At 38.0% G+C, this 19092-nt stretch overlaps 1 protein-coding gene across 6 annotated transcripts in view; it reads left to right on the top strand.

Annotated features, from left to right (window-relative positions):
* LOC121316074 (lysosomal-trafficking regulator-like) overlaps positions 1-19092 on the top strand; it is a 134780-nt gene that overhangs the window by 84123 nt on the left and 31565 nt on the right. For 3 of the 6 annotated variants that reach the window (XM_041250816.1, XM_041250818.1, XM_041250817.1), the window contains exons 20-32: positions 258-407; positions 2850-2987; positions 5450-5648; positions 5729-5857; positions 8083-8728; positions 10365-10545; positions 11218-11387; positions 11892-12122; positions 13902-14068; positions 14649-14801; positions 15532-15693; positions 18196-18387; positions 18896-19074. In XM_041250816.1, coding sequence (XP_041106750.1) covers positions 258-407; positions 2850-2987; positions 5450-5648; positions 5729-5857; positions 8083-8728; positions 10365-10545; positions 11218-11387; positions 11892-12122; positions 13902-14068; positions 14649-14801; positions 15532-15693; positions 18196-18387; positions 18896-19074 — 2697 coding nt within the window. The remainder of the gene's footprint in view (positions 1-257; positions 408-2849; positions 2988-5449; positions 5649-5728; positions 5858-8082; positions 8729-10364; positions 10546-11217; positions 11388-11891; positions 12123-13901; positions 14069-14648; positions 14802-15531; positions 15694-18195; positions 18388-18895; positions 19075-19092) is intronic. The other 3 variants (XM_041250819.1, XM_041250820.1, XM_041250821.1) reach the window with 1 other exon arrangement.

The raw sequence follows: 19092 nt of genomic DNA on the forward strand, positions 1-19092 counted from the left end.
AGTCTATTGCCTTGGTGCCCATTTTTAGGGTACTCAAATAGAAGGGGAACCTTATGTACTGCTCATGTCCTTCTGTTTGTGATACTTACCTTGATTTTGCACCAATGTTCACCAAAATTCTATCAAACAGCCCTACCCTGCAATAGACATGTCAGATTTGGCTACTGTAAGGTCTTGACATTCTATCGCTAAAAAAGTATTAAACTAATTTTTATATTTCTGAGTTCATCTAATTTTTCTGGATTACTGGGTCTCAGACCTTGCTGGACGGCTGCTGCAGTGGCCAGATCCTGGGTCTGAGTGAAGACGGCCAGTTCAAGCTGGACCCTGAATCCAACGCTGTCATCCAGGATGTGAAGCTCTTATCAGAAGTGCTGTTAGACTGGAAGATCTGGGCTAAAGCACAGGTGAGCAAGGAATCTTAAATAGTGGGGGCATACATTTATAGTTGCACACACCAAATAAAAAATTAACCTCGCCTTCAGAAATTAAATGGTTAGGAGTTATGTCAGAAGCAGTACCTGTGGTTGAAAAAGTACAGTTAGTTATTAAGCCCGGTGCTGTACATAACAATCTGTGAAGATATCTGGGAGATATCTGCGTCCTGATTGGCTGATAGACATTCCAAGCCATTACAGTACAACCGACGCGTAAAAAAGTCCCAGCAACTAAGACTTAGAACGTTTAAATAAATAATTTTGAAATATATTTTTTCTACAAAGTACATCGCTCAGGATTCATCAATCAAGTAAGTCAATTTTTTTGTTATATTCAGTTGTTTGCCTTATGTGCTGCGTATACTGTATTGCTGTATTACATTTCCTATTAAATTACAAAAGTCAGCCAGTCAAAAGTTTGAGTACACTTGCTGGAAACTAGGTTTTTTTCATAATTGACAATGTTTTACATCGTATATGTTTCTGTAAATACTTGAAAATGAAAACACATGTTACAATATACCAAACAAAACATAAGGAGTATCAAAGCAATGTTCAAGAAAATTGAAAATTGTCTCTAAATTTTGGATTCCTCAAAATAGCCACCCTTTGCCTTAATAACAGCCTCTCAAACACGAGGCTATTGGTTAACAAGTTTCAGCAGGAAATCACCTGATATGTCTTGTCAGCTCTTCTGCAGCAATTCCCAGAGATGTAGGGCACTTGTGGGTAGCTTTGCTTTGACTCTTCTAACCAGTTCATCCCATACAGGTTCTATGGGATTGAGGTAGGCCGGGGGGTGGGGGGGGGGGGGGTGGGGGGTTGGCGGGGGGGGGGGGGGGGGGGGCATTAGATTGAGTTGTCCTTCACTTTCCTTCTTCGACAGATAGTTCTTGCACAACTTTGAGGGTGTGTTTTGGTGGGGGGGGGGGGGGGGGGGGAGATGGGTGTGTTAGGAGCTGCTACTGATGTACACGTACGTATAGACCTGTTGTCATTGTATCCCAATGACAACGCCTGATGATAATTATAGAATAAATAAATACATAATCATCAAGTGCTGAAAAATAAATGGGAAATGTGTGATTAAAAAAAAAAAGAATCAATTTTCTTACGAGTTGCTTTTTCCTCTTCCTTTTTTTGTTTTCTGAACCAAATGACTTTTCGCGACCTCTTGTCCTTGATGACGTTGATCGAGTCCACACCTTTCTGTTTTTTAAAGACGTTTAGACCGTTTCTTCAGCCTTCAAAATCCTATGTTTTAGTGATTGCTGCAAGAAATTCACAAGCAAACAATTCAACAATACCTTAACAACATGAATGTCCATGGGGCTAAAACCAAAATGTTGGTTTCCCTTGAATACTTGAAGAAGCCTGATGATTTCTTCAACCACATTTTATGGTCTGACGAATCCAAAATATAACATTTTTTCACCAAGAAAGCAACAATATGTTTAGAGGAAGAGAGGAGAACAATTTAAAGAAGTTCATCATGCCCAGTGTTAAACATGGTGGAGGTTGTGTGGTGGTATGGGCTTGTTTTTCTTCCTCAGGCACTGGCAACCTTTGTTTTGTAGGATCAATGAATTCTGCAAAATATCAAGACATTTTGCACTCTCATTTGTTGCCCAGTGCTAGAAGGCTTATTGGATGGAAGTTTGTATTCCAACAAGATAAGGACCCTAAGCATTCTGCAAAGTTCTAAAGGAATTTCTGAAAAAAAGGAAGGTTACAGTTATGGATTGGTCATCTCAGTGAGAGATGTTGTGGATTGACTTGAGGGCTGCTGTTGCAAAAAGGAAACCAAATTTGACTGCAGAACTCAAAGCTGTATGTGTTGAAGAATGGGCAAAATATCTCCAGAAAGATGCCAGGAACTGGTTTCAAAATACAAAAAAAAGACTGCAAGCTGTAAAGGAAGCAAAAGGTGGGCACAAAATACTAATGTACGGACACCCAAATACTTTTGTCAAAGTATGAAATTAGTTTTTGCATATTATTTTTCGTTGTATGCATGTTATGTAGTAATTTGTTGTTTTATTATAAAGCTGAATCTCTGCTTTAATATATATAGATCTTTCAATAGAACAATTAGAAATTATGGAAATTACTTTCTTTGTGTTTTTTTCTAATTGTTAACTGCCCAAATACTTCTGTGTGTGTGTGTGTGTGTGTGTGTGTATATACTATAATATATATATATATATATATTATATATATATATATATATATATATATATATATATATATATATATATATATATACACACACACACACACACATACATACATACATATTAGACACAGACACACCATGGATCTTTAAAACACATACATTAACAAAAAAAAAAAGGTCAGAAGAATGCAGCTGTGCCAATGTCTTGCTTTATGTGTCTCCCGTCTCTCTATTAGTGTGGCGTTTGGGAAACCTTGCTGGCAGCCCTGGAGATCATGATCAGGGTTAACCACCCCCAGCAGATGTTCAACGTTAAGCAGTTTCTCAAGGCTCAGGTGGTCCAACGCTTCCTCATCACCTGTCAAGTGCTACAGGTACCTAAACTTTATTATATTTAAGGCTTCTGTTTTTTCAATTTTTATTAATTTAATTTAAAAAATATGTATAGTAGTAACTCGACAGTACTTGCACACTTAAGTTTTATCTTTCTTCCTTTGCCGTCTTCCACAATTAAATCCTTACGGTCGCAGGCACATTCGTCAGGGTTTTTGTGTGTAAGCATTTTTTTTACATTTAGTCACAATTTTCAATTTTGTTTTAACTCCTCCATATCTTACTTGTAATGCTGCTTTAAATCCTGCTAACAAGTCTCCATTCCTAATTGTAATCGCGTTTTAAATCTTGCAAGCAGAGTCTTCAATAGAAATGTGGGAATGTGCTGCCACTTAGTAGTTGGGTGGGTTTAAAGTATGAGTCAATGAGAATGAGTCAATGATAGTACAAGTCAGGAAGGAGGGACATTGACATTTATTTGTAGTAGGTTTTTTAATGGGAAAGAGGTGGTCAACGTTTTTCCTGTGTTTTCCAGTGTTTACAGTGGCTTGCGAAAGTGTTGACCCCCTTTGGCATTTTTCCTATTTGGTTTCCTTACTACCTGGAATTAAAATTGATTTTTTGGGGGTTTGTATCATTTGATTTACACAACATGCCTACCACTTTGAAGATGCAAAATATTTTTTATTGTGAAACAAACAAGAAATAAGACAGAAAAACAGAAAACTTGAGCGTGCATAAGTATTCACCCCCCAAAGTCAATACTTTGTAGAGCCACCTTTTGCAGCAATTACAGCTGCAAGTCTCTTGGGGTATGTATCTATAAGCTTGGCACATCTAGCCACTGGGACTTTTGCCCATTCTTCAAGGCAAAACTGCTCCAGCTCCTTCAAGTTGGATGGGTTCCGCTGGTGTACAGCAATCTTTGTCATACCACAGATTGTCAATTGGATTGAGGTCTCGGCTTTGACTAGGCCATTCCAAGACATTTAAATGTTTCCCCTTAAACCACTTGAGTGTTGCTTTAGCAGTGTGCTTAGGGTCATTGTCCTGCTGGAAGGTGAACCTCCGTCCCAGTCTCAAATCTCTGGAAGACTGAAACAGGTTTCCCTCAAGAATTTCCCTGTATTTAGCGCCATCCATCATTCCTTCAATTCTGACCAGTTTCCCAGTCCCTGCCGATGAAAAACATCCCCACAGCATGATGATGCCACCACCATGCTTCACTGTGGGGATGGTGTTCTCGGGGTGATGAGAGGTGTTGGGTTTGCACCAGACATAGCGTTTTCCTTGATGACCATAAAGCTCAATTTTAGTCTCATCTGACCAGAGTACCTTCTTCCATATGTTTGGGGAGTCTCCCACATGCCTTTTGGTGAACACCAAACGTGTTTGCTTATTTTTTTCTTTAAGCAATGGCTTTTTTCTGGCCACTCTTCCGTAAAGCCCAGCTCTGTGGAGTGTACGGCTTAAAGTGGTCCTATGGACAGATACTCCAATCTCCGCTGTGGAGCTTTGCAGCTCCTTCAGGGTTATCTTTGGTCTCTTTGTTGCCTCTCTGATTAATGCCCTCCTTGCCTGGTCCGTGAGTTTTGGTGGGTGGCCCTCTCTTGCCAGGTTTGTTGTGGTGCCACATTCTTTCCATTTTTTAATGATGGCTTTAATGGTGCTCCGTGGGATGTTCAAAGTTTCGGATATTTTTTTATAACCCAACCCTGATCTGTACTTCTCCACAACTTTGTCCCTGACCTGTTTGGAGAGCTCTTTGGTCTTCATGGTGCCGCTACTTGGTGGTGCCCCTTGCTTAGTGGTGTTGCAGACTCTGGGGCCTTTCAGAACAGGTGTAGATATATGGAGATCATGTGACACTTAGATTGCACACAGGTGGACTTTATTTAACTAATTATTTGACTTCTGAAGGTAATTGGTTGCACCAGATCTTATTTAGAGGCTTAATAGCAAAGAGGGTGAATACATATGCACGCACCACTTTTCCGTTATTTATTTTTTAGAATTTTTTTAAACAAGTTATTTTTTTCATTTCACTTCACCAATTTGGACTATTTTGTGTATGTCCATTACATGAAATCCAAATAAAAATCAATTTTAATTCCAGGTTGTAAGGCAACAAAATAGGAAAAATGCCAAGGGGGGTCAATACTTTTGCAAGCCACTGTATTGGCTATATACACTGATTGCTTTTTTTGTGTCTGGGGTGTTTTATCATGTTTTATCGGTTAAAACCGAAAATCAGAAGGCCTGTTTATAATCCATCCCAAGACCAGAGATGAATTGTATTACTTGCATAGCTAGGTAAAGCGTCCTAAGAGACTTTTTAATTTCCTGGTCTTTAAATTAACTGTAACTTCTGTATGCAGTCTTCAAATGCATGCTTCTTAAATATTATTTTGAAAGACTGTTTAAAAACCAGTGAAATATCTTTAACGTCTGTGAGGATAAATATATCCTATTTGGCTGAACGTAATTACTTGGACATCCTCAGGAGCACCGTGACGAGCACTTGACGTCCATCCCTCGAGATGTATGTCATTCGTTTGTCAAGATCTTTCAAGAGGTCCTTGGGTCTCCGCCTGATCTGGAACTGCTCAGACTCATCTACCACTTCCTGCTGGCAGTGCACCCGCCCACTAACACCTACGTCTGCCACACGCCCACCAGCTTCTACTTCTCCCTGCATATTGGTAAGTCATCTGTCTCTGTCTCTGTCGTATTTGAAGTGAAATAAAGAATCAGCTGAAGTGTATCTTCTTTTATTTTTCAGATGGCAAACTGTATCAGGAAAAAGTGCAGTCAATCATGTACCTGAGACACTCAAGCAGTGGGGGGAAGTCAGGCAGCAGCCCTGGCTTGTCAATGTCCCCATTCGGCTTCACAGAAGCTCCTTCAGAAGGTATAACTTTAACGTGTTTGTTTTATAAGTGTGGTAGGACCTCTTATGGATTCAGAGCATCCTTTTGCTAGGGCTAGCACAGACTTATCTGTTATCCAGAAACTCAACAAAAATCAACCTCCGACACCGATAATCAGAAAGAGAAAGAAAGACATAGACAAACAAGTAAAACTAAAACGTTTAACATGTTTAACTATTGCAGTCCTGTTAGATTCCATTACGAGTCCTAGTCCAATTAGTTTAGCACAATGATATTCTTCAACAGTACTGCAGGCGGAAAAACAGTGAAGTTATTCATATTTAAGTGGTAACTAGTCGACTTCTTTTCGAATACTTTCAACAAAGTAATTCTAGCCATACCTCTTTTCCACGTTACATGTGAGTTAGAGAGAAGTGGGACTGATCATAAGCAGGTTGCATCTGCTACCTGCAGGTCTTAATGGTGACCTGGTCTTCATATCAAGCAGGCTGCTAGTAACCAGTGTGTGGGTCTGTAATAACGCATAGAAGGTTTGCAGTGGACCATACGCAACAAACACAGAGAACTTTATCTCATGATCCCTATTCAACTACAGTGTAAGGAAACATGTTGATTGTTAAGTAGGTACTGTAGTTATTTGTTATGAATCATTTGTATAGAGTAACCATTACAAAATAAGTATTTAGAATTGAGCATTTTATTTTATTGATTCGCTTCCGCTTTCATACTTTGAGGATATTCTGTTATTTGTTATATTTCTTCCATAATAATAAAAATCATTACAAACTACAAAATAAGTTAGCATGTCAATTTGCTGATTAAAAGAACCCCAATCTGAGTTGGACAGCATCATATAAAAAATGTTGAATTTGATCGAAACTAATGAGCATGCTTGTATTAAAGTATTTTTTACCATGATTTTGATCTAACATGCCCTATAGCAGTAGCCTAAGCTGAAAGACCAATACTGTTATTGCTTTAAAGGTCAGGTGTTCGTCAGCTCTCAGTTTCTCTGCAAATGCAATAACTATTACTAGAAATGTAACAGATAATTGGTTATTGATCATTAGAAAAAGAAACAAGATTAAACAATAGGGCTTACGGCAAAAAGGTGATAGACAATGTTAGATTCCACTGTGAATTTGTCTAAACAGTGGTGGATCGAAGTACCACAGCCTTTTAACTCTGGATTCATTCTTCTGGTGTTTTACCTAAGGGGGTATTTATTGACCACTAAACACCATAACAATACAGTGGAACAAAGTCCTGGCTGTGCAGAGTTGCTGATGTTCACCAGGAGTGGTAGCTTGTCTGTGGTTGGGTTAGCCTGGATGTACAAAAATTAAAGGGGTACAATAATTGGGCACTGTATATATATAGCTGTCATGCGCTGTGCCAAGAGCAGAGACAGGCATTTTAGGGACATTATGAATGTGTGCAATTTTTTTTATTTATTTTTAAAAAAAATTTTACAAATGTAGTTTAGCAGTTTTTACTTTCAAATTTCTAAAGTAGAGATAAATGCCCTTAAGTACAATACACACACAATCAATGTGTCCTATCACAATGAATGTTTAGGGGAAAAAAAGAAAAAAAGTTATATATAATGATACTGATTTGAATAGTCACTGCAGGCAAATGGACAGGAAAGCAATGTTTAAATAAATTGTCGACTGCAGCTTCTTTTAAGATACTGTAGGATAAGCAGGTGTTGTTTTTTTATTTATTTATTTATTTTATTGTGGAGGCGGGATTGCAATTATACTCAGATTTAAGCACTCAGTGTGACATATAAAAAGAAGAAACACTGTACTGTATTATGCACATTGATGTAATGAAAATAGTGACACAGTTAAGCATTAATTCACTTTATATTTATTTAAGTACAGTGAATTTGACACTGTTATCAATGTATTTTGTATACAACACAGCCTAATTATCATCCACTGAAATTAACTAAAGCTTCAGTGCCGGCATAGCATTTCACACAGGAGCTAAGACGGTTCAGTGCCGTCTCCTGAGGTGGTTCAGAGACGGCATAAAATATGACTGCTCTGTGACAGTATAGGCAGTTCACACAGACCAAAATGCCGCATCATTGCCGGTTCTGAGCCATCATAACTTGTTGTGTGAAAGGGGTATTAGACTAGTCTAATGCATGTTAGCCAGTTGCATAAAAAAAAGTTAAGCGGTGGAATAAGACCATTCGAGCACAGTGATTTCACATTTGATTGATCCCCTACAGAAGGAAACATGGTGTTTAGCAGCCCAGAGCTGGAGTGCAGCCCTTCTGTGGCATTCAGGCAACAGCAGCACCCCGAAAGCTTTACAGAGTCTCCCAGCTCTTCACCCCAATCACCTACTCACCAGCAGGACAGGAGCTTGGATGAGCTGCACGAGATCAACCAAAACAGGTCTGACTCCACCCTGGGTGATGGAAGCATTGTGCAGGGGAGCACGGAGACCCTCAAGTGGACCAAGGAGAACCTGCTCATCAGCAGCTGTGAGTCCGCCCAAACTGTCTGTGACTCCAAGGAGTTCTCCCCATGCCAAAACAGTGCCCTGGTTAATTCTCTTGAGGCAGGCAGCAGCCCAAGCCAAGGAGATGAGAAGACAGCAGGCGGGAGTGGAGAGTCAGAGGACAGGTTTGACTCTCCAGGAGATGATGGTGTCAGGCGTCCGGACAGCCTCAAAGGAGTCCACTCCGTCCAGAGGAGTCAGAGTAACTTCGCCAGCCTGGGCCTGGCATTCCCACCACAGAACGGCTCTTTGGCCATTGCACGCTGGCCCTGCCTCTCTGACCGGGCCGTGCTGCCTGAAGACTGGGAGAGCTACTCATACTCACACGCCTATGACCGCACCTACAGTAAACCAGACTCCACCAACGACAGGTAGGGTTAGCCTAGCGTTTGGACAGTTATTTTTGTTTGTCTTGGTTGAATGATATGTTGATCTGTGTTGAGAAGATTATGCTTTTATAGCCTGGCTCTGTTTCTGGTTGAAGCATTGATTCTTTATAAATAAATATATTTGTTTTCCAATTTAAATCAACCAATTACAAAATTATTTATTTTTGGGATGTATTTTTTTTTTCTTTTTCTGGCTACTGTTAATATATTCTGCCAGGGAGCAGTCATTTTTGAGTGCTATATTCTGTAGGCAAAAGGCATTCCCATTCATTACCTCGTTCAATTTGCTCTATTCTCATTATCCATACCAATAAGAAATTACCACAAGACCTTCACTCGTTACCTTAAAGAAATATGCGTAGACATCAATATAAACGTTTGTTAGGATAGGAATCTTAAACATTTGACGTAAAGCTGTATTAGTTATGGGTAATGAGCTGCATTGGTCATATAAACACTTTCAATATTAAAGTCCAGCCTCAGCTTGACACTGTTCCACTTGTGGAGTTGCAAATACCAGGGTGGGTTTGTTTGCTGCAGAATGCTTCTCATATTGCTTCTGTATTAAAACAGACTTTTACAATATGTGGGTAACCGTGTCATAAAGACAATTTGTAATATGCTCTCAGAACAAATACAACCAATATTGTGTTATGACAAATTCCATATCTAATCCAGCCAAAAAATAACTGTGTAATTTATTCATGACTTATCATTACCATGAAACAAGGCCAGTAGAGGATCAGAAAAGCGATATTGAATTAACAGTATGAGGTGCCAAGCTAGCAGTCGAGCAGAACCACTTCTAGTAAACAATAAGTAAAAAATAAAGGGTTCTGCTGAAATCAAGGAAATGTTCCAACTAAAACCTTGTCTTGCACACATTTTCTCAAGCATGCAGTAGGTGTGGCACCTGAGTAATAATTGTTTTTCACAAAGAAAAGTTACCAAAATAACTTTTCTTATGATATAAACTCAGTTACATCCCCAACAGTGTTTTCTCTGATTATTGTTAATAATGGTGGTGTCGACAGTCTTTTTGCTACTCCACTGTCTTGTGGCACCATTTTTTACAATGTAAAGTATCTGAGAAACATCTGGGGAGCCAAATTTGAACCTGTTCTGGATAATATTCCTCTAACCTTTAGTAATTCCGGTTATGATATTTCCATGGAATACGCTTAAAACAAGCACATACAGGGATAGGACAAAACATGGAAAACATTAGCCAAAGCGCTGTGAATATGGGTAGCGCCGTCATGGGTAGCCAGGAGAGCACTGATTCGACTGACTGTGCCTCTTCAAGGAAAGTATGCAATTTTGTCCAACCAAGTACCTACTTTTAGCAATCTGTTAAAGTCTGTCTGTCTGTACATGGGGATGCTAATTACATAACAAATGAATCAGGCATATGAGTGTCGGCCCATTTACATTCAAGTACAAGATCGCTCGTGTTTCTGTTATGTTTTCAAGTACATACATTGGACAACAGGACTGATTCCACCAACTGAGCCTTGAGCACCATTCCTGAACTGGGGCCATAAAGCTGCTGAGCCAGTATGTTGTAACTAACTGTAGTGGAAGCTAGCATAATGCAGCTTGTGCATTGATGTTTCAGATCCCCCACTGAAGACTGCCTGGTGCTGGTTTGCTGTGGTCTGTATGATCTGCTGCGAGGTGTGCTTCTCACCCTGCCAGACCTGATGCTAGAAGATGTGATGGACAAGCTAATTCAGCCTGAATCATTGATTGTCCTTGTCAACCACCCATCCCCCCTGATACAACAGGGGGTTATGAAGGTGAGATAAAGCAACTCTGAGACCTGTACATTATGGCTGTTAATTTATTCTCGCCTACAGGACATGCATATCACACTACAGTGGAAAAGTGTTAATTTGTCTAATATCTTATTTGTATCTTATGCAGGGAATTCATTGTTAATTACATACAATGTCAGTTTTAATGATCTAAACCCTGTTGCACCTTAATTCTATATTAATCCTCATGGTGTTTTCCCACAGGGGTGATTGATTTTGAGTCTTGACACATATTTATTAATATTACTACAAAATACAGTGTAATGACGTTCACAAAAGTTTGGGTTTTTATATGTTATTGTGCTAAGATCCGGCATGGCTTAGGAGATCAGTAAAATAGACCCCTTTCTGTTTTGTTTTGTTTATGATTTTTTTTAATGAACAGGGGTAGTGAAAAACAAAGTCAAGAATAGTCTTGTGTTTGCTTGCTTGTTTTATTGTATGGTTGCTACAGAGGAGCCATAGAGAATATCTAAAAGTACAGCTTAAAACCTTATAAATGAACAGCATGCCCCCCATTTTGATTTGTGGTACTTGGTTGTAGTCATTGTTGCACATACATTCATTATACAGTAAATAAGAGTACCTGCACAGAGATCTTTCAGCTTTTTCCATGCTTACTGTAATACTGTCTATTTTTTTTTTTTTTCTTAGTTGCTGGATGCCTATTTTAACCGGGCCTTCAAAGAGCAAAAGGAGAAGTTTCTCAAGAACCATGGCTTTTCTCTTCTGGCCAATCAGCTCTATCTTCACCAGGGGAACCAGGGCCTGTTGGAATGCTTCCTGGAGATGGTGTTTGGCAGGCCGGTGGGGCTGGATGAAGAGTGAGTGCTTTAGCGGGAGTGGGGAGGCGCTACTGCCATGTTGATGTCTGTTAACAGGACACCTTTGTAAACAACATGTCATCATCTCTAAGGGTTTATCCTGGTAAAACGTTTTAAAGCATGAGCTTCCTCGCCCCTGACTCTCATTTAAATTGTCATATATAGGATTAGGGAGTTCTCCAGTATACTGTAGTTAGATTTCCATTACATTTGGTGGCTTATTTGGTTCTGGAAGCAGGTCCTATTCATTGAGATATAATTTAAAGTGCTTGGTTGGTAAGATATTGAAGAAAAAAATTAACATTAAATGTTAAGTAGTGCCTTTTACTTCCAGTGTTCAAAGCCTTTTATACTAGGGACTTACTGTGAATTGATAACTTCATGGTTTTGGTTTGAATCTGGCTTAGCATACAAGTCTAATGACACAACTGGAGCTGAGAATATTTGCTGTTACTGTGAGTGAGTTAGACATCTTTATGCTTTCTATTTATTTGAAAATATTAGCCTCGACCTGGAAGACATGGAGAAGATTGACCCCTTCCGGAAAAGGTGCATTATTCCCATATTGGGGCTGATCGAGAACTCTCTGTATGAGAACACGCTGATCCACAATACACTCTGCATCCTGCTGCAGCTCCTCAATGCCTGTCCCAAAGTGGCTGATATCTTGCTTGACAACGGCCTGCTCTATGTGATTTTTAACACCTTAGCAGCGCTCAATGGGCTTGAGAATGGGTAAGTTGTGCAAATGCCAACATTCTTGCAAGTCCTTTAATGATATTCTGATTAATTTGGTTTAAGCTAATTTATTGTAACACAACTATCTCTCCCCGTCTGAGCTTGTTTACAGTACTGTAGTTAAGGGCTGCATAGAACACAACTATATAACTCATATGTAACACAGGAAGTGAACATTGAGCGGCTTGTTCTGGGGATTCCCTCACTATTCTTACATTTAACTTGTGCTTGTTAATGGATAATCACACACAGAGTACTCAGAGGAGACTCATGCAGATGTGATCTCAGCACAGAATACTTGTATGATTAGTGAGACCAACATAGCCATTCACAATCAAAGCACAGGAATACAGGGAAAGAGTCTTACCATAAAATTCAAATTTCTTTCCTCAGACAATTAAGAGCAATCAAATTGACACTTAAAGGACAGTCTAAAAGTGGTCATTATACTTGTGATTTTCATACACAGTTGATTTTACATGGTATATACATGATGTGCATATATGTAAGCAATAAGAGCATCCACAGCGTGCATTACCAGGCATTATGAACCGTATGGATAATGTTACAACACTATTAATAATCATTTTTATTTGAACTATATTTAGTTTTTTTTTTTTTGTTTTTTTTTTTTTTTTTTTTTTGTTTTTTTTTTTAAATATATCCTTCCACATAAGCACACTAAAATGAATATTCTGCAAAATATAGTTCACCATTATAAAAACATTTGTAAAAGTAATTTTTGCCATTATGTTCATTTTTTTTCCTAATGGCCTGTAAGTACACCAGATATTTTTATCGCTCACATTGATTGGATCTTGTCCGGTTTGTGGATAAAGATAGAAAGCTAACGGAGTCTTCAGATATTTCGTTATATATTTCTCCAATGACTTAATGGGACAGTTTAGATTAGGGCTTCTCAAACTCGGTCCTGGGGACCCCATGTGACTGCTGGTTTTCATTCCAGCCGAGCTGTCAATTACTTAACTAGACCCTTGATTGAACTGATAATGTGCTTAATTAGACCTTTTTACTTGATTTCAGCTTTTAAACAGTTGCAGTTCAAGTTACTTATCATATGTTATCGCTAACAATTAAAAATGTGCACCTGTTCAAGAGCTGAAAACAAGTAAAAAGGTCTAATTAAGCAAATGATCAGTTCAATTAACATACAGGCATGTTTTTCTAAATAGTCTGGGAACCAGAATCGGACTCAAAATACCTGATTCCAAAAATTTTCTCAAATGCACATCATTAGTTTCTATGCAAACGTCGACTGCACTCATTGCATTACATGAGCTTGAGTATATTACAGTAGTGACACCGGGAATGAGTTACGGTAAGGTAAGCAGCTCAAGGCAGAGGAGTACGATTAACATGTCTTAAAAAATGAATCTCCAAAAAGATTTACGCGTTAATCGCAGAAGTTAGCTGCAATCAGTTGACGGCCCTGTTATGACCTAAAAGTTGAATGTTGATGACAGCTGTAGTTTAATTTCAATGTATGGTGGCCAAAAATCAAACTGCCTTTACCAACTTGGTGAAGATTTATCATCTGGTCAGATTTCTCTGGCTTTGGGAAGATGATGTGGTAACAAAAGGGTTAAACATAAATTTGAAGTAAATCGTCCATGACTTGACATGCTTAATCTGAAATTCTAAGAAACCAATTTAATCAATGCAGCCTCTTGTTTTTTGATTGTAAGTTTGATCAGATGGCACCATGGGAAGCGGCTGCAATGATACCAAACTTGCACTGTCTTGATTTGTCTTCAGGATCCTGCTGAATGACTACAAGCTCCTGGTGTGTGACATTCAGCAGCTGTTGGTGGCTGTCACCATTCACTCCTGCAGCTCCTCAGGTTCCCAGTATTTCCGCATCATTGAGGACCTCATCACCCTGCTGGGGTATCTGCAGATTAGCAAGAACCAGCGCACACAAGGTATGACGGGGATCTTGAGTGATCTGAGCAGTCACACCTAACACTACTGTTCAAAACTAAAAAAGCTGCTATTAGGAATCATTGGTTGGCCAATAATTTTCTTCATTGTTCTTTGGTGACTTTGTCTTGTATATTGTCCACCTCTCAGTTGTGTCATGTGTTTTTTACATATATCTAGAGAATACAAGTGCCAAAATCATACCGACATACGAGTTCTGGCTTGGTTACTCTATGAACGCCATACCATTTGATCAAACCTTGTCTGGAAATGTGTTCAAATAATACTACCCATGTAGGTAATACAGGGTTCAGAGTCAAAGATTTTTCTAGAGTACAATTTGTGTTCTTTGTAGATATAAAATGCAGTGGATCAATTTTCTTTTATACAAAATGTGCAAGCAAAAAGAAGGTCTAATTAAAACACAAGAGTCCATTTTGTTTTTGTTAAAGTTTGGCTTAAAGGTGTAATTCCTCATTATTTTCTGATCTGCCAACTTTTTTCTATAGTAGTATACTAGTATGCAAATTTAAGAAAGAATTTTCCAATAGGCTCACCCTCTCTTTCTTTCGTGTTCTTTAGAAATGGCAGTTACATTGCAATTCCGGGTTCTTCAGTCAGCCATCGAGTTCATCAAAACTACAGCCAATCAGGATCCTCAGAAATTGACTAGCTCTGTCCACTTGCCCGCTCCCCAGCACCATGCAATCTACCAGAAGAGGAAGAGTATTGCTGGTGAGTAATGAAACCACCTAATAACCACTACCATATAAAACAGCCTTTCACAAAATGTTAAACCAAGATACCAATACTGTACAGTATAGTGCGTTTTTCTAAAGAAGGATGCAGTGCGCTGTACATTATTAAATATTTGTAAAAAAAAAAAAACAAATCTTAGTTTTACTTCATGTTTTTCCTCCTTCCTATTATATAAAAATTAATAAGAAAAAATAAATTTTAAATATCAGATAGGGCTGGTCTACACCATAGTTGAGATTTATTTTACTTACTGTAGCAACTTTTAATATCAATATAACTGGCTGTAATATCTGAAACTTCATGTAAATTCTACATGGCATTGCCCAAGCTGCTTCTGGTGTAGTGATTCTAGTCTACTATACTCACAAAAGAAGACATGAACCGTGCTTAGTATTGTATACTGGGCAATTCAGAGAAAATGTGATTTTCTACAGCATAGAGGAAACTTTTGTTCACGTATTCTTAATCTGTTATGGTAAAGCACATGTGTGTGTGTTACTGTAAGATGGATCAGCATGGTTCTTGAGACGCCAGATATGGTGTTGTGAAGATAACCATTGCACAGGGAGTATTTTCAGTTTTTTTCCTTCTATAGCAGTTTAACTTACTGCAGTACTTTTACAGAAAAAAAAAACTTTTCACCACGCCAATACAAGATATTCATTGTTGTTGTTGTTTTATTGTTTTGTACCTGCCTGAAACGAAGGTTCAATTGCCATGAAAGATTCCATTATTCCACGTCTTCCGAGACAGCATTTCTGTTCCTACGGCCAGATTCCGATGCCCCCATCCTTCAGCCTGTTAAACCAGGAGTCTCCACTTCCATCCCCCACAGGATCCTCTGCATATGTCTTTCCAACAGAAGCAGGTGCAGTAACGCCATCCGTGCTGGCAAGCCCGAATGGGAGAAAACATTTCCTGCCCAAGAAATTTTTTTTCCATTGCGTTCGACTTGGTTTGAACTGGTGCATGCAAACTACTCTGAATTGCTTGGTAGAAGAATTTTTGGTGCCTGCCTCCTAATTTTAATAATCTGATTGCTTTCTACTGTGATGCTTCTCTGATTTACACAGACTGGGACATTTCCAGTTGATCACTTTTAACTGGGTTCTGCTACTGGCCTGCAAGCTGTAGTTGGGTTTTTAACAGTAGACTGGGTGAAACAAAAAACTAAATCTTACTTCTATGTAGATTAAATTCAGATAAATAAATCACACTTTAATTCAAGAGAACATTTCTGTTAATAGTGTAGGGCCCCTTATGTTTAGTATCAGCATAACAAAAACACATATATAAATTAATATGTATTCACTATTTCAAAAACATTGAAAGAAAAGTTATAAGAAACAAAGTCAAATAGACACATGTGTTGGCTAGTGTAATAGTTCACACTGTATGTGGTGGCATTTCAAGTAGGTTTCCTTTCGGGCTAAAACTGCATTTGGGAATATTAACCAACTGAACTGTCAATGACATAATGACATCTTTTGAAGTGCAGAGAAGGCAAAACTAGAGAAGATGTAGTTAACAGACACATGCAATGGTTTTGTTTCAGAATTGAACATCGTTGTGGGACACTGCAGCTTTAAAACAGAAGAACTAGGTTTAGTGGACACCATTTGTTAACCAGTTATTGTGTTCTACTAGAATCGACTTACTAAAAAAACTACTCGTTAATGAGCTTGATTCCTGATACCAGGTAATATTATGAAAAACTGTTATCCAACTAATTCAATGAAATCCCACATTTTGATGTTCTTCAAAGTTGAAGTGCTATTCGTAATCTACTGCTAGGCTCACAGAGTTAAAACTGAACCAAAACGATATTTAAGTAATAGCAGGTAAGCTACTTCACCTCAACAGTACATGCGCTGGATACCCAACGTACATCGTGAGTATATTAAAATAACGTAAATACTAATAAAGCAAGTAACATTAACCCTGTTATCAGCATGGTAAATTTTAGTTTGTGTGAAATAAAGTCTATAGCAAATAGCCATAACACAGTAATGCCAACTTAATGTCAGGTACTGTCTGTAACTAATTGAAATTTATTTAAGACAAACATTGAAATATCCTATAAATCTAACCCTTTCACATGTCCTTTTTTTTCTTTTTTAGTAAGTAGCGTAATTTGATTACTTGATTTTTAAAAAAATAAAATAAAATATTGCATTGAAAAATGTATTTGAATGTTAGTTTATATCATAAGTGTTTTAAGCATCCCAAATATAGATGTCATCTTCTTTATACAGTGTGGTTTGTACAGTGTAAAAATGTATTTAAAGTATTTTCCATATGCACTTAAATGTTGTAGCATGTCATAAAAAAAAAATGTGAGTATATATGTGTATATATCTATATATATATATATATATATATATATATATATATATATATATATATATATATATATATATATATATATATATATATATATATATATATATACATTGTTCCAAAGTGACTTCTGTGGAATGCCTTACCTAAGTTTTTTCATTAAGTAGCCAAAGTTATTGGGGGTCAGTGAAACCAGCCAAAGGAGAGGTTACACCAACCCCTAATTATGTTAAACTTTAAGTACTAAATTAAACAGAATTTAACATCCCTAACAATGACACATTTCTTTTCTTATTTTCACCAGTCACTAACAAAATAAATAAATAAATCAAACAGATACCTTTTAATAATCCCCAAACATCGGTTTGTGACTCCCCTGCAACTACACTTTTCCAGACGAGCCATGAAACACATTATGGAGTTATGGGGCATGTTATATTAAAATAGCAAAAATCATTTTAAAAAATAAATAAATAAAGCGATATTGGGTTATTGTCTGACAAGATCTTAATAAATAGGAGTTATCCTTTACATCTTTTACGATGGTTAATTTGTATCAATAGAAATCCATTACAGCTATCTGTACATTCAAAATTTTAAATACATTATTCCAGCACAAAAGACATTGGCAAAGAAACATCTTATTGAAATGAAAATAAGTATTGTGCGTTTTATTTTTAGATACACATTATCCAACCTGAGATCTTAATTAATTGTGAGGTGGGGATGTTTTAAGTTATTTCCGTATTTCCGTTTTGTTACAGGGCAAGTAATGAAAAGTAAATTGGTTCACTTCAATATTCAAATCAAGGCAGATTTAATAGCGCTGTCATTGATAACATATGGACTGATTCTTCTTGTTCAAGTAAAAAATAGACTTGCATACACTGCTGGAGATGTTTTTCACAAAACCCCTTGTTTCTGAGATTTAAAGGATTAAATGATGGTGGTATTTAGATCTGTGGAATAGACCACTCATCTCTAACTGCTGTCTTATTGCTAACAAGTTTTCATGCCATTGTGTGTGCAGGTCCCCGGAGGTTCTCCTTGGCCCAGTCGGACACATTGCTGATGAAGATGAGGTCGGTGGCGAGCGACGAGCTGACAGTGATGATGCAGAGGCGGATGAGCCAGGAGAACCCCATCCGAGCCAGCGAGCCGGAGTATGTGCAGCGGCTGCAGAGACTGACCGTCCTCTCTGTCAACCGGCTCATCTATCAGGGTAACGAGAGAACTGCTCATATTGTTCTATTAAACCTTGTACTGACTCCATTTTAACTTCCTTCTCTGCTTTTTCCTAATTTTGTGTACTGTGCCAATAAAGAAAGACACTGCAGCACCAGTCAACATAACATAGATATTGTAAAATTGACTATTAAAGGCACTGATCTTTTCTCAGCATATTGTATTACAGAGTGGTTGACCTGACGACAGTGCCACTAAGGATATTCTATGCATTGTTTGTTCACAGGGTTTTTTTTTTTTGTTTGTTTTGTTATTTTAAAGATATGTAGTCAGAACAATTGTGGTCAGAACAATTGTCAAGAAATGTAGTAATATACAAAATCATTCTCTCTATACTGTACACTGGTAGCTGCAGTGTCATGTTTTGTCCAAGACTGGTTACTTTGAACCTCTAGTCTTTCAGCCTTGTGTGCTGTCTCACATATACACAGTACCATCAAATAACTGTTTCATCACAATTAATAATGGTGTCCCATTATTTTCAGATGTCAGTCAAGACTTCTTTGATTTGCTGAATATCCCAGAGTCTTCCATTCACCAGAGACCTTCAGCACAACAGTTTGAGCAACCTGAAGAGAATGGGAATCCACAGCCCACAGGCAACAAGACCACTTTCCAGAAGGAAATCTTGAAACTAATGATGGAGGGGATCAAAATCGGACTTGTAAGTGTCGCTCATACA

The sequence above is a fragment of the Polyodon spathula genome, chromosome 5, assembly GCF_017654505.1.
Source record: "Polyodon spathula isolate WHYD16114869_AA chromosome 5, ASM1765450v1, whole genome shotgun sequence".
Classification (NCBI taxonomy): Eukaryota; Metazoa; Chordata; class Actinopteri; order Acipenseriformes; family Polyodontidae; genus Polyodon; species Polyodon spathula.